Source organism: Eleginops maclovinus, chromosome 11 (assembly GCF_036324505.1).
Source record: "Eleginops maclovinus isolate JMC-PN-2008 ecotype Puerto Natales chromosome 11, JC_Emac_rtc_rv5, whole genome shotgun sequence".
NCBI classification, from domain to species: domain Eukaryota; kingdom Metazoa; phylum Chordata; class Actinopteri; order Perciformes; family Eleginopidae; genus Eleginops; species Eleginops maclovinus.
In genome coordinates, this window is record NC_086359.1 from 25,279,844 (window position 1) to 25,296,057 (window position 16,214).

General features: G+C 42.5%; 2 protein-coding genes across 22 annotated transcripts in view; one reads left to right on the forward strand and one right to left on the reverse strand.

The window, feature by feature from the left end:
- Positions 1-16,214, reverse strand: part of LOC134871870 (phosphatidylinositol-binding clathrin assembly protein-like) — a 41,332-nt gene that overhangs the window by 9,395 nt on the left and 15,723 nt on the right. For 3 of the 21 annotated variants that reach the window (XM_063894853.1, XM_063894856.1, XM_063894854.1), the window contains 7 exons: positions 15,009-15,137; positions 14,500-14,583; positions 14,020-14,100; positions 13,421-13,531; positions 11,570-11,698; positions 11,302-11,332; positions 11,125-11,224 (listed from right to left, as the gene is read on the reverse strand). In XM_063894853.1, coding sequence (XP_063750923.1) covers positions 11,125-11,224; positions 11,302-11,332; positions 11,570-11,698; positions 13,421-13,531; positions 14,020-14,100; positions 14,500-14,583; positions 15,009-15,137 — 665 coding nt within the window. The other 18 variants (XM_063894867.1, XM_063894866.1, XR_010166746.1 and 15 more) reach the window with 17 other exon arrangements.
- Positions 7,137-8,691, forward strand: LOC134871882 (uncharacterized). Its single transcript, XM_063894883.1, has 4 exons — positions 7,137-7,596; positions 7,787-7,942; positions 8,167-8,259; positions 8,387-8,691. The coding sequence occupies exons 1-4, from the start codon at positions 7,495-7,497 to the stop codon at positions 8,672-8,674; spliced, it is 639 nt and encodes a 212-aa protein (XP_063750953.1). The 5' UTR covers positions 7,137-7,494; the 3' UTR covers positions 8,675-8,691.

Below are 16,214 nucleotides of genomic sequence, written 5' to 3' on the forward strand. Positions count from 1 at the left end.
TTGAGGTGGGAATGCGTGAATGACTGCTGGTCGATTTGATGCAATCTTGTGCAACCTGAGGTTAGAGGCTGAAAGCATCTTCTGTGTTCTTCCAAGAACGCTGATGGCCTCTTCCTCAGTAGCGAACGACTTCAAAGCATCGTCAACATAGAACTCACGTTCAATGAGTCTTCTTGCGTCACTGCCATACTCTGCCTCTGCTTCTTTGGCCGCTCTTCTCAGACCGTACACGGCCACAGCAGGAGAAGGACTGTTCCCAAAAAGGTGCACTCGCATCCGGTAGTCCACGACATTGCAGGTAGGATCATTGTCCCTGTACCATAGGAAGCGGAGATAGTCCCTGTGGTCTTCCTTCACCACGAAGCAGTGGAACATGTGTTCGATGTCAGCCGTAATGGCTACTTGCTCCTTCCTGAACCTCATAAGTACGCCTAGCAGGCTGTTGTTCAGGTCCGGGCCGGTGAGCAGGACATCGTTGAGTGAGACTCCTTCATGTGATGCGCTGCTGTCGAAGACCACTCGGATCTTGTCCGGCTTTTTGGGATGGTACACGCCGAACAGGGGTAAGTACCAGCATTCTTTCCCTACTTGCAGGGGTGGAGCGATCTCTGCATGTCCTCTGCTAAGCATGTTCTGCATGAACTCTAGAAAGTGGGCCTTCATCTGCGGTCGTTTTTCCAGAGTGCGGCGGAGCGAGAGGAGGCGGTCATGCACTTGTCTCCTGTTGTTGGGCAGCCGTTGTCTTGGGGATCGGAAAGGCAGAGGTCCGACCCAGCTTTTGGAGCTGTCTTGGTGGAACTCAGCATCCATGATGTGAAGGAACTCTAGATCCTCCATGGAAGGTGCAAGTCTGTGATCATCGGCAGTACGAGTGAAGATGGCTTGGCCTAAGCTGTCTTCTGCTAGCTTTCCTAAGCTATATGCGAAGGTAGGTACTGGATGGTTTTGATATGTAGGTGCTTGACTGAAAACCTCTTTCACTTTGATTTGGTTGTTGCATGGCTGTAGATGGGTAGCACGACCGTTCTCTAGGATGGATGTTTTATAGCTGTTCACCTGTGGTGATCTGTGTGCACCTCCAAGGCAAACGTCACCGATGACGACCCACCCTAGGTCCAGTCTCTGGGCAAAGGGTGCATTGCCTGGACCATTAATCTGATCTCTGACCTTGTGTAACCTCAGAATGTCTCTTCCCAGAAGGAGGAGTACGTTAGCATCAGGATCGAGAGGTGGTATTTCATCTGCAATACGTTTCAGGTGAGTATGGTGGCGTGCGGCGTCCGGGGTAGGTATCTCAGCTCGATTGTCAGGGACTTCGTTGCATTCGAGAAGCGTAGGTAGAGGAAAGCTAAGTTTCTTGTCCAGTGACTCGATAGTGTAACCGATGGCTCTTCTCCCCGCTGTCTCTTTAAGTCCTGCACATGTCTTGAGAGTGTATTCGTAGGAGCACCCAGAGATCTTAAAGACATCAAAGAACTCTGAACGTGCAAGGGAGCGGTTACTTTGATCATCGAGTATTGCGTACATCCTCTTGGACTCCTGTCTGTGTCCAGTGGGGTACACACTGACGAGGCAGATCTTAGCACAGGCTCTCGCACTTAATCCTTCGCCACACACTTGAGTGCACCTCGAAGTGACCTCCTGGGCCTCCGCTTTGTCCTCCTCCCCACTATGCTCTGAAGCGGGAGGGGACGAATTGGACTTCCAGGTTGCTGGTCCAGGGTGTAGTGCTGTCGTGTGGTTGGTGCTCTCACATTCCATACATTTGACATCGGCGGAGCAGTTCCTGGCGAGATGCTCTGTGGAGGAGCAACAGCGAAAGCAGATGTAGTGTTCTTTGAGTAACTGTTTGCGTTCCTCTAAACTCTTTTCTCGAAAGCCTCTGCATTTCATCAGGGGGTGAGGCTTTCCATGTAGGGGGCAGTGTTTGCTTGGGTCCACTGGTTTGTTACCTACTCTTGACTCAGGCTTGTCCACTGAAGAGACTTGGGTCTTGTGAACGTATACAGGCGCCTTCATAGGCCTCTCCCACTTGTTCTTTTTCTCTGCTGGAACTTGTGTGAAGAGGTTGAAGCTTGGGTCTGTACGTGCTTTTGCTTCATTGCGAATGAAGTCGACAAACACAGAGAAAGGAGGGAAACTGACCGAATGGTCACGTTTGTATCGTGATCCGAAGTAGATCCACTTTTCCTGAATGTTGTGTGGGAGTTTCTCAATTATAGGATTGACTCCTCTTGAAGTGTCCAAGTATGAAAGACCGGTGAAGTAGCCATCTTGTTTAGCTGCTTCCAGCTCTGACAACAGATCTGCTAAATCTCGAAGTCTCGGTGGATCCTTTGTTGTGATTCTGGGGAAGCTTTCCAGTTTACCAAAGAGGGCCTGTTCGACGGTCTCCGGTGAGCCGTATAGCTCGTCGAGCCGCTCCCATGCCATAGTCAATCCAGTAGGCGGGTGTCTGATATTGACCGATTTAATCCGTTTAACCTGTTCTGCTGACTCTTTTCCGAGATACTTGGTGAGAAGGTCGAGCTGTTCTCCAGCAGACAAGTCCAGGTTGTCAATAGCACTATGGAACGACATTTTCCATGACCAGTAGTTCATTGGTTGTTCATCGTATACAGTGAGTCCTGATGTCACGAGGTGGCTGCGGGCCAGATATTTAGCGAGGTCATTGGTGGTTTGAGAGTGGTCGCATCCAACTCTACAGGGCGCTCCATGGACAGGCTGATGTACAGGGGATGGCAAATGCTTATTTAGGCTATAATGTGGCGACGCTTTAATATGATGAGGGACTTGCGGTGTGTAGTCAGGTGTAGTCTCTCTATAATGCGACACTTGAGATGCGTAGAATGACGTAGTCTCATAAGGAGTGGTGTCTTGGGCTTGGCTGATGCTTTGTGGGTTTGGTAATGTGGGATTGTCACCATTTATATTGGCTGGCGAATCAACTGCAGTTATACTGGCTTGCTCTGCCACCTAAGCAGCAGTACGCTCTTCTTTGCTTTTTTTTGATACTTTACTGGCAGCCTCACTGACCACTTCGAACCACTGTTCTCTCATACCAGCCATCAGAGAATCAGCCTCCGCTATGGCAGCATCTTTTTCTTTCTCTTCGTTTAATGCGTCAAGATTGGCATTAATCCGTGCTTGCTCTACCTTTAATTCAATTTCCCTTTTTGAATGCGCCGCTCTAGCTTGCGCTGCTTCAGCTTTTGCTTTGGCCATGGCCACAGCCATAGACATCTTTGAGCTGGACGATGTACCGGAAGAGCGAGAGCTCACAGACTTATTATCTCCATTTTCTTTGTTTTTACTGTTAGCTGCTGACATAATGACGGTGCGTTTTTAATACCAGCAACAGATATGATGGCGTACAGGCTGTATGGATGTCTTTCCGTTAGCCGGTTAGCAATTTAGCTCTGTAAGATGGCTGTCTTCGGCTATCTTGTTAGCTGTGTTGCCGTCTTTTCACTGTAATGGGCTCGCTAGCCAAGCAAGCTAACTATCCATTCAGTTAAACGTTTCCCAAAAAACTCCACAGCGTGTTGAGGATTACTCGTGTAGTTTAATGGTAATTTCGTGAAACTGTAAACACAATACAAACATAAGGTAAGTATTAATAAAGCTAAACAGTAAGCATAAAGAAGTAAATCTATAATTCAACACATGGAAAATAAAAATAACACTTACAGACGTTGCTTTAACAAACAAGAAGATGTGGAACTGCATCTTAATGGAAGAGCTGATCAAGCTGTCGATCCTGCATGCTCTCTATGTGAATAACGTGCTTGTGACTTCCGGTCACCTAACTAGCAGCCCCTCCCTTAGAGCATTCCCTCTTAAAGGTACAGGAACCTATGCCACATACGTTACAAAAAACACACTTTCAATGCCAGGGGCAGAACAACGGTGTTTGGCAGTGGGCAACAATATGTTACCCTCTCTGCACTTCCACAGCTAGTGCAAAGCCTTAAGAAGTCCATACAGACCTCAGCTTTTGAGACTGCAGTAGTCAAGTCATACCAGGCTCATGTGGTAGAGCAGATCACAGCAAGATGGCAAGGACTGTTTTTGTTTCAACCTGTATCTCCAAACGCAGTCCGAACTGTGGCTGCTCTGGATCCCAGGTTTAGAAAACTTAAGTTCTTGCAGGCTGAAGAAGTATTCAAGGTACAAAGCACAGTGCAAACCTTGGCACTTGCTGCCAAAAAAGAAGAAAGGCAGCTCAACAAAAATGAAAATGGAGCCTCAAGCACAGCACAAGGCGACCCAGTAACGCATGCCAAGGGTGCAACATCGTTCATCAACAAAATACTGGGATCATCATCAGACTCCAGCATCAGTGATGAAGAGGATGGGGAGCAGCATTTAAACCAAACTGTGCAGAAGGAGGTCTTGATGTATTTCGGAGAACATCCACTGTCTAAGAAGGAGAATCCACTGTTATGGTGGAAAACAAATGCAGCGCGATATCCAACGCTGGCAGTGTCCTTTCTGTACATTCCAGCAACATCAACGCCATCATAGCGTCTGTTTTCTGCAGCAGGAAACATTGCATTAAAGCACAAGGCAAGCCTGAGCTCTGAGCATGTTGATATGCTCACTTTTCTTCATTGCAACCACATGCTACTTTAAAGGCTGACACACACACACATTTTTTATTATTTAAGTGTGTGCCTTAGTTTTAGCTTGTATTTGTCTATATTTTATTATTTAATTCATTTTAAAATTATTTTATTTTTTCTATTTGTTTGATTTCTTTAAACCCCAAAATGTGATTATTATTATTATTATTATTATTGTTATATCATTGTTAAATGTATGCCTTAGTTTTAGGTTGTATTTACCTTTTTTAAATGTATTTGAAATTGTGATTTTATTTTTTATATTTATTTTTGAATTTCAGACAAAGATTTCTTTAAACCCCAAAAATGTGATTGTGCAATAAAAATGTAGATTTTTCTAAAAAGGAAACCAATTAGTTGTTCATTTCTCTTTAACCCCTTTACTGTCCTGTAAAATTCTCCTAAAACGTCTTATCCAATTACTCGATTAATCAATGGAATAATTGGTAGAATACTCGATTACTAAAATATTCGATAGCTGCAGCCCTAGCTGGTAGATGTTCCATTTAGGTCATGAGGATACATGATTTTACTGACTTTTCTAAGGCCATTCACCTGAATGGATTGTGGGCTGCCCTGTCAACATGCAAGCCGACCACGCCGACTCTACCACACATCAGGTAGAGAGGAACTTCTACACATCACCAACTGAGGACAGCAGTCGATCACAGAGACAGGCAGACACACTCAAAAAAATGATTTTTGGGTGTAGTAATATATATTAATTCAAAAGTAGTAATTTTTACATTGAAATATCAAGTTTCAGCTAGAACTAGTTAAAAACAGAAGTATATACCCAGTATATTCAGGTAATTCATTAATTGAGTGGGAAGAGTACATATTATTAGAGATTTGCTCATACCATTTACATGCTTTATTGTCATAGCACCAACACCTGAAAATATCAAGTAACTTTTATTCTGAAAAGTTCCATTTGAAATCGCGCGTGCGTCGTTTGACCGCCAAAATCACAGAAGTCAGAACTTCAGACGGTTGGGCTGAAGACGGTTGTGATGAGACACTGGAGTCGCCGTTTTCTTTTTATTGAGAGTAAAGCTGTAAGTATTGCCTTCTGTTTTAGATTTGTGATAATATATGGAATTCTATGCATTTTTATAGTTTGAGTCTTGCTGCTAAACGCAATAATACGTGTTGTCACTGTAACGTTCATATTAGCATATTAGCTAGTTGTGATGCCATAACGTTAGCTAGCCCTTTTGGTCTGGACAAGACTATGACAATGTATTAGGTCTGTAAAGAGGTGAGCTGCCATTTATTTGGATAAAAAGTACAATAAAGTTTACCACGCGTACCTTAACATTTCTCAACTCAAAACGACGAGTTGTTTTTATATATATTTAGGGGTTTAAGGTCTAGATACATCTAGTAGAAAAAAAAATACCTCTAAAACTTTTGGCGGCAATGTTAGCCATGCCTAACTTTGATAAGTTAGCACTAACTTAGGCTGAAGTAAGCCCACATTTTCCTACTAAAATGCTTAGACTTAAACTGGCTTCTAATGTTGCATTACCTATGTGAAATTTATTTTACTCGACCTACACCTAAAAACTCAATTTTATAAGGGAGTTCTGCATGAGTGTTGCAGAGTTAGATCAGAGATTCACCGAGTTTCTAGCATTCCAGAACAGAGAATACATTACTCGTTTTAAATAGGCTCTTTACATAGACCTATTTAATGTATTTAAACAAAAATAAATATATGTATGTTTATGCTGTGAAAAAACTCAGAACGCATCATTGCTTTAGTTTAGACTTAAAACATTGTATTTATGAAGTTAATCTGTATTTTGTGCTATTAATATATTTCTCTCAACAGAAAGAAGTGAGTTGAGGTGTCACTTGTTGGAGGATTTTTGCAAGAGTGGAGTGGAGTGTGAGTTCAGGGAGTGTGAGTCTCATTCAGGCAAGTACAAATCTATGCATGATATAATATTGCTGCGGTTAGTATTAGCCATTATTCACTCTTAATATTTTAAATTGTGATTTACAGGGTGACCTTGCAGGTAGGATGAGGGCAGTGGACAGATTGAGGACAGATTAAAGGGTTTCCATGCTGGCATCATCAGGGAGAAACAGTAGGAATGTTATGCTATGAGATGGTCATGCAAAAAATGTGATTTCAGTGCCTCAAAACGTTTAGATCTCATAAAGCACTATAGATTAAAACATTGCCACACTGGTCAAGGTCGGACAATACCCTGCTTGTTCTCAGATTGTCCTTGTTCATTTAAAAGTTGGGGGGCCCTTCATACCCATTTGTCTAGAGATCATAGGAAAGCAGAACAGTTAGGGCAAATTAATTCATTTTCATGTCTTGTATGCAATTCATATAGTGTTCACACCGAGAGGCAATATTTTGAACACATTGCAGTTCATCTAAAAAAGCACGAAACTGTTCATTGTGTTTTTAAGGATTGTGATTACACTACTAATATTTATTCTACTTTTGCCTCACACAAAAGTAGGAAGCACAATCCTCACAGCCTTGACGATTTTAAACATGCTATATTTCAGACATACTCAAGTCAGGGAACAGAGGATGGTAGTTGGCTGGTAGATGAAAGTGAAGTTACTTCTGATGAAACACTTGTCAGTGAGGGTGAAGATTTTGTTCAAGTCATTGTTGATGAGCTTGGGTCCCTATTACTTAAATTAGACTGCATCTTCAACGTCTCTATTAGGTGTATAGATGAGATTGTAGACGAGCTTCGGTTCATAACCAGAAGCAGAGGTGAACTACCTTCCTCCACATCCAAGTGGAGAAACAAGCAACAGTCTGGAGATTGAAAGACAGGAACTTCTTAATGAGGTAAAGAAGAGTAACAACAACAAGGTGATTCAAGAGAAAATGGCCAAAACATTCTCGATTCGAAGGCTTGAGATTGTGAGTGAAAGTCCAACTGCTGAGATCTTCAGAGAGAGATGGCCTGCATTGTTTTGTGAAGATGGGGTAGGTGAATCTATACTCTTACAAGTATGAACTGTAACTAACAATGTTTGGGCACTAACAATGTTTCTATAATAAATATCACCATGAATATCTGGAAGGTTTAAATTCTCTCATAATTTGAACTTTCATTTAGCACCAGATTATTGATCTCCTTTCCTGATTATTGTATTTGTCATTTATGTCATTGCAGATCAAGGAAGAATTCAGGAGGATATCTACAATGTCCCTGGAGCAGAGCTTCATGTACAAACTTGACAACTACACACCGAAACTTATTACCCTGATGAAGGCAAAGGGAGGTGTTTTGGGGACCACGCTGAGACCGTTTTTGTACAGACTAAGTCAGGTGTGCTTGCTCACTTTTTTGTAGGAAGATGGACCTTCAGTTTTCTGACTCTCTTCTCACACACACATTCGTAAGCATATACAGCACAAATTCTCACACTCAGTAGCTTCAACACTGGCTCACATGACTCCTCCGCATGTACAGTATGCTCTTGTGTTTTCCTGAGACAGTTCATTGTTTATGAATAAGGCTTCAATATTGACACTATATTAAACTGTTAACAGAACCAAAGCATTGAGGAGAAACGTGACACTGTTATCCGCAGCCTCATTGTGTACCTGGGTGAGAAAGGGGAGGACCTTTTTGAAGATTGCCAGGTAAAGTATGATTACAGCTCAGAATCAGCTTAATGATTTACTTTCTGGAAATGACGTCATTATGAATGAAGAAATTCTGATTTGTCGCTCAATAGAACTGTCTTTTTTTCTTGTAAATTGTATGCAGGAGGACTGCCGCAGTGATGCCATGCAACATGTCCTCAAAATCCTGGTGGTTCATGGTGCAGAGGATCCAGCTGTGTCCATCATTGTTGAAGGAAAGGAGATGATCGAAGGATGTGGATGCACCGCTAAAGCATGCGCATTGCTTATGGGACTCATTTATGCCCTCAACCTTGCATATCCACCAGCTCTTCGATACACTTTTGAAGTTTTCCAAAAACTTTTCTTGGATTTGGATGGCATTAAGCTGTCCCCAAAAATACAAGCTTTAAAGTCCAAATTGCTGGCTTAAATGCTTCCACCTGATCACCATCCCAACCAGTTGTTGGAAGTTGTCAAATGCTTTTGGCTTCCCGTTAATTTGTGTTATGTGTTGTGTTGTATGTGTGTTTGTCTTTGAGAGCAAGATAATATTGACACAACCACATCTTTGTAATATTTGCCGACAAATGGAGTGTTTTATCTTTGATATATTGTAATACTTGGAGACAAAAACATTGGGTTGGAGTGGCATTGATTGTTAATTTTACTAATGGTAAAACATATTTTCCTTTTAGAATTTTGGTGGTGTTAGCTCTGTCGCTGTAAAACTTCACCTCCTGTTGTGTTTTTTTTCTTCCTTGTGATATTCTCATTTCTATTTGATGCCCTTAAAACATGGGTTAAACATTTTGACAGGCAGTATGTATGGTCACCACCAGTGATATTTTAGTTATTTAAAAAAAAAAAAAAAAAATTGGTGAAGAAAAGCAGTCATGTGAATGAGCATTCAACGGACCTCCGACATTTTTTGTTGCCCCCCGCCCCAACGTTAAGATAATATAATGTGTGAATGATGGAGTATCTCCATCAGAGAGCATGGCTGTTCTGACTAAATAAACAGTTAATTGCATTACATTTTAATTGTGTGGTATGTGGTAGAAGTATATTAACTGCATAAGGTTAAGATTTATCAAAAGAAAATAAGTAACATTGCATAAGTAGAGTGAGTAAAACAACTTAATACAACTACGTAATTATCAAACAGAAAAAATTAGTAAAATCTACTTATTCACTTCATAACAGTAAATATTACAGACATGTAAGATTTACTTAATATTTTGATAACTGATGGTCCTTGTATGAAAATAATTAAATAACATTTACTTAATATCTTCACAAATGTTAAGGTTAGTAGTAAGTACATTGTACTTGATACTGGTAAGTAAGTTATACTTGATATAACAGGATTAAAATTTACTTAGAAAGTTTGAGTGCAAATACTTACAAGGATTTTATTAAGTAAATTCTACAAGTTATTTCTTTGAGTGCAATGGGGAATCGCCATGGCTACCTTTTGTTGTTGTGGCTGCTGTAGCTGAGCGGTGCAGGAGCAAGACAAAGCGGGGATCCCTGGCCTGGGTGCTAGTGAGGCGGCGGAAACGTGGGAGCCGGCCTCCTACCTATGACTTTAACTGCACCAACATGAAGAAAGTCCTGACGAGGGACTACCAGCAAATAAGCTGCCCGACGCGCGGTGGAAACACACTGGACCATGTTTATTCCCCTTCCCGACATAGACATAAAGCTCTCCCCCGCCCTCCTTTCGGCAAATCAGATCACATCTCACTGCTGCTTCTGCCTGCTGACAGGCAGAGACTGAAACAGGACAGACCGCTGACACGGACTATACAGCGCTGCAGTGAGCAGTCAAGACTCAGCTCTGCTTTGAAACTACGGAGTGGTGAGTGTTTGACCACCAGACTCAGAGACAGTTTCACTCCACAGGCCATACAACTATTAAACTCCTGAGTTTGCACTATTTTAGATTTTTTTTTTTTTTTTTAGGTCTCGTAAATTGCACTGTTGAGGAACCTGCGATCTAAGTATTTGATACATTGTATATACAGTATCTCACATTTTTGTAAATATTTTATTATATCTTTTCATGGGACAACACTGAAGATATGACACTTTGATCCGATGTAAAGTAGTCAGTGTACAGCTTGTATAACAGTGTCAATTTGATGTGCCCTCAAAACTCAACACACATCCTCAAACGGAAGGTGGAGGAGCGCAAGGTCTCTAACATCCATCAGCTCCGTGATGTCATCATGGAGGAGTGGAAGAGGATTCCAGTGGCAACCTGTGAAGCTCTAGTGAACTCTATGCCCAAGAGAGTTAAGGCAGTTCTGGAAAATAATGGTGGCCACACCAAATATTGACACTTTGGGCACAATTTTGCCATTTTCACTTAGGGGTGTACTCACTTTTGTTGCCAGCGGTTTAGACATTAATGGCTGTGTGTTGAGTTATTTTGAGGGCACAGCAAATTTACACTGTTATACAAGCTGTACACTGACTACTTTACATTGGATCAAAGTGTCATATCTTCAGTGTTGTCCCATGAAAAGATATAACATATTTACAAAAATGTGAGGGATGTACTCACTTTTGTGAGATACTGTATGTTATAAATAAACCTTTGAATCTTGAGGTTGGTCAGACCGGACATCTCACAGACCCTGCCAGTGCCCTAGTCTGTGTGATGTCCGGACACGGTTCTGCAGGTATTCTCCAGGTTCAGATGAGAGAACTGTACATGCCAAAACTGGACTTACAGCACAGTGTGTGAAACCGATGTGAAACGCTGCGGAAAGAACCGGTGTGAAACGCTGCTGAAAGAACACATTCTGGTGTGCCTCAAGTTTTTTCTGGTTGGGCGTAGAAGCAGATACTGTAGAGGCAGATAGGAGAACCTACCATGGCTGCAGGGTTCCAGGTGGTAGAAGGAGCAGATTTGGGTTGCCAGTTGTTTCCACCGGTCAGCTTCTTCTCACCAGGCTGACTCCAATGAAGATCACTACAGAGCGAGTAGGATTGTTAGTCGTGTTTAATAAGCAGCATCAACATCAATATAATGTTGGAACACACACTTACTTCTTTGCTGTGCCATTGCCAATTCCCAGATCTAAAGAAGACAGATGCAGCAGAATGAATGCATTGTGAAACCACAGCATAAAAACGGTAGAACCACTGATCTCCTTTTACTCTGTGTAGTTAACGCAAATACTACATAATTAGTATTTAGTTTATACATAACTATCATTTTAAATCGTGCCTTTTCAAATACCATGATATTTTTAAAATCTGTTTGCTTCATGATTGGTTGTATTTCTTAAATGGTCGTATAACATTTGGAACTTACTGCCAACCAGATTGGCAAGTGACGAATCCAGGTCGTTGGATACCAGTTTGTGGGCCTGGTGGCCGTTCAGGGTCAGGTCCTGGTTGGGAGAGGACGCCACTGTGGGTTTGAGGAGGTCACCTAAAACATCTTAACGAAAAGGGGGCAGGACAAAGAGGAAGGAAGGGAGAGGAGGGTGAGAGGTAGGGGGCCCAAAACAATTGAAGACAATAAAACACACACACACACACACACACACACACACACACACACACACACACACACACACACACACACACACACACACACACACACACACACACACACACACACACACACACACACACACACACACACACACACACACACACACACACACACACAGGACCAACAGATATGACACACACAGACAGAGAGAACATGTTTAGCGTGGATGAGGCAGGAAGAGGGGCTCACAGAAAAAAAATCATCAAGCAGAGACTGTGTAGAGAGTGTGTGTTGAGTCAACTCACCCAGTCATGCATATGCCATGCAAAAAGCCAAGAGCCCAGAGAGTGTGTGACCCAGGACAAAGGAGGAGAGAAAAACACTGATGTGAGACCGTGAGCAGCCTCACCCAGTCTGGGTGTACAGACCGCGAGCGTGGAAGACTTTCCAGGAGCTTACATGAAGCATTTATCCATCAATGTATTTATGAGTATTTGTTGGTACAATTAATAAAGAAAGGGTTAAATGTCAATCACAGTCATTCATCAAAATGAACTGCATCTGTCTCAGTACACACACAGACACACGGCCTAAGACTATAAGCATTTCGGTCACCGCTCCTAAGGTTCCTGACATCACTGCCAGAGAGCAGAACTTGCTTGACAGTAATGAAGTATGGAGAGAGGGGGTATGAAGAGTGGGGGTATGGAGAGTGGGGGTATAGAAAGAGGGGGTATGGAGAGTTGGGGTATGGAGAGTTGGGGTGTGTAGAGTGGGTGTATGGAGAGTAGGGGTATGGAGAATGGGGGTATGGAGAATGGGGGTATGGAGAGTGGGGGTGTGTAGAGTGGAGGTATGGAGAGTGGGGGTATGGAAAGTGGGTGTATAGAGAGTGGAGGTAGAGCGGGGGGGTATGGAGAGTGGGGGTATGTAGAGCGGGGGGGATGGATGGATGGATGGATCAGGATCCATGTTCTATGTTCTAGCCTATATCAGGGTTGTGAACCAAAACTTGGTTCCAAGTAAGATCTTGGTCCAGAATGGCTGGTACTGTACTGTACAGTGCTTTTTTGTTATTAATCATGCACAAATGCACTCCCCAAAGAGATGCATGTTGTTTGCTCTCTGCATTAGAGAAAATATGCGAGCAGGAGGTTTAATATCTCTAAACCTGAAAATCTATTTATCAAATATATATTCTGAAGTGAAATGTTAGTGTCGTTAGATGAAGGGCTTTATCTGTCTTTTGACAGAAGCACATTACAAACGAGTGGATACTCAAATATATGCAAAGCTGTCCGTGAAGGCAAGATATTTCCAAAAAGTGCCACTTCCTGCCCAGTCATTATGGTTATGTTCTGCAAGAGTCACAAAATGTATTTCTGCCATTAAGGAAGCTCTCATTTACCCGATGCTGAATCAGTCGAGGTTAATGGTACAGTATATCATATTCAGATGCAATTAGTTCTTATTATGATAACTAAAAAGAAATGTCAAAAGGCCTGATCAGTGAAACATGTGGAATATGCTCGGAACATCAATAGCCCCCAAAAACCATAAAAGGTGAAGCATGATCCCCAAACCTTCAGGGGGCAGTAGAGTTCACGAGGTCTACTGGCTCACAAAGAGCAATGAATCACTCTAACAGTATGTAGGAGCACTCACCTGTAGGATCCCGGTCGTTAGCATTAGCGTTGTGGCCAAACACGGAGTCAAAGTCCACGTTCAGGCCCTGAGAGTTCTGAGGCTGCTGGGCTGTTGGTGAGGTTGGGAACCCTGTAGACGCAAAAACCAATGTCTCCAAATATGGACACACACTAGCTCTGTTCCTCCCAACACCAGCAAAAGCAAGCAGAGAAACAACAACTATTTGTTTGGTTAAAAAAAAAAACACATGTCCTGACAATTTGTGTTTTTCTGCTTCAGCAGACCATAGCACTGACTTGACGACTGATCAATGTCCTGAAGCCCTGAAGGCAGCATCATGCTTTCATAAAGCCGGTCACTTGCTGTTGTACAAAGGACAGATTAGAATTCGGAACTTGTTAGTTAAATGAAATATAAAATGCTACTTTAACGCGAAATCCATTTCTCCGCTGTGTATCAAACTCGGCTATAGCTTTGCCTTAATGCCTGATTTAGGTCACTGAAGACATTTCCCCATGAGATTGAGACAACACAGATCAACTGTGAGGTGTGTCTGGTGTATAAGTTTGGATTTGTGACCAACACCTGTAAGAGCTCAATGAACCTGAGAAACATACCTCTGAAGAGACCAGCTACAGCAGGGGGCTCAGACTGGAAGAGTGCAGTGGTGTTGTAAGGGCTTGGCCCACAGAAGGAGACTGACATTCACAACCACAGCAGTCAGGCAGAGAAACACAGAGGAAGAAGAGGGAAAAAGATGGGAGAAGATATGAGAGCAGGAAGTATAGCGGTGAGCGAGCAGCAAGGAGCCAGGCGACTGTGGGAACGGATTGTACCAGAGGATGAGCAGAGGAAGCTGGCACATAGCACATGGCTAGACTTAATACAGGGCAAAATGAGGGGCAGCACCACCAGAGACTCACCACAACATCACAGGCTTACAGCCATAGGAAGCAGGGGGGGAGTTGCATATTCAGCAGGAACAATCTGTGTCAACACTAAATGGCAATCTCCATGATATCAGTAAGGTCCACTCATGATATCATAGAAACATTTCAAAACATCTCACTACTCTGATGTCAGCAGACGGCCTGTACCTGTGAGGCACGTCTCTATCTGTGCGGCAGTTTCAAGATCAGAGGCCAACGAAGAGCTTGAGGCAAAAAAGGGATTGTAATGATCTGGAGAAAGAAAAAAATAGTGCTGGTAAAGATCGACTTGCATTACAGAGTTTTGGCTTTTGATATCCAAAGAGAAAACAAATAAAAGATAAAACGGCCTTAATCTCAGAGTAGAGGGCTGAGGAAAGACACTTTAGAAACTTTGCATGATTGCGGGACGAAACAAATATTTGGTGTAGGTTAGCATGCCAGATCCTGGGGGAATGTGAGAACAGTGACCCTACACCACTTCAGGCTTTTCTCTCTCCCTACTGCTCTGAAATATTCATATGTACTCACACCATACATTTCAAACAACATCTCATCAGCCAGGAAGAAGAAATGAGAATGGTTTCATAACAACAATGTACAGACATGTTGTGTGGACACAAAATAAAATGTAGACAGAGAAAAGGAAAGGAGCAGATGCAGAAAAACAATCCCACCAAACACATGATGGCTCTGGGTCTTAGAAGAAAGGCTGCCGGCGTCCGAGGACGCTAGGGACAGCTGGACAGCTTCGACAGGGAGAGTGAGGAAAGGGTTTGAGTTCAGAATGGATTCCTCCACAGCTTCTGCAGTAGAGGGGAGAGGATCCGAATGAGCAGAGGGGAGAACAGAAAGACAAGTACACAGAAGGAACAAAGAAATGATGGTGTTGAGAAGGATGAGGAAAATTTAAAAAAAGTAAAGTTAAAAAAATGGAATGCAAGACAATGTGCAGGGGGTTAAAGCCAGTGATGCACGAGAGAAGGATTCAAATGCTGTAAGAGATACAGCACCACGCTGATATCTTGCACAGCTCTGATTGGCCCGAAGCTCAGCACCTCTACCCTCTTTATTTACAGCTGTGAGGTCATGGCTCTTCATTATCAGAAAGGAAACACCCTGCGCACAACAACAGAGCTATATGTTGCCTTTCAGAAAAAGGGTTGATTTGGGGAATCTTGCTGAGTTTTATGTGAAAAAACACAGGCAATGATATGCTAAAACATACACCTTCCATCCAGAGCATTGTCAGAACCATTAACCAAGAAATGTTTAGACTTGGATTTATTACTTTCTCCTACATTCCAGATGTTAACCTCTGTCAGCCGAGTTGGTACGAATCGAATGTGCTTTAAAACAACTACTAACAAAAGACACTTGAAGTACAGGAGTGTGGACTAACTGGCTACTCTTAAACTATTTTATCTGCTCACTAATATGTTCATCTATAGGGCAACCTTGCTGTCCCCTGTGTCCTCCACATGCTACACACCTCACCTTGTAACTGATCTCATGTGGCTTTATAATGTTTTTTAACTGAAAAGCACACATTATAAACATGACTGTCAGGTTGCAGCTGTGAATGGACCTTGTGTGTCAATGTTATACTTACTTCTTGATTCAAATCCAAACCTTGCAAAGTCCAAATAGAAGCAGAGGCACAGGCAAATCATGCACAAGTCACAAATTCTATCATATCCTAAACACGGATACAACACTGACCTTCACATTATGATGTTTAGTTCTAATATATACGATTCTGACATGTCACATAAGCACATTGTTGTTTGAGTGTGTTCTGCAGTTAGCAAATGGAGTGGTGGAACACACTTATTATAAATGGCCTGAGAATATGAATCCTGTGAATGATTTACACATTTATG

Excerpts from the sequence above, each read along its gene's own strand:
- LOC134871882 (XM_063894883.1), top strand. The coding sequence starts at position 7,495 with ATGGCCAAAACATTCTCGATTCGAAGGCTTGAGATTGTGAGTGAAAGT. Across the intron at positions 7,597-7,786 it reads CATTGTTTTGTGAAGATGGG|ATCAAGGAAGAATTCAGGAG; the intron begins GTAGGTGAATCT and ends ATGTCATTGCAG. Across the intron at positions 7,943-8,166 it reads TTTTGTACAGACTAAGTCAG|AACCAAAGCATTGAGGAGAA; the intron begins GTGTGCTTGCTC and ends AACTGTTAACAG.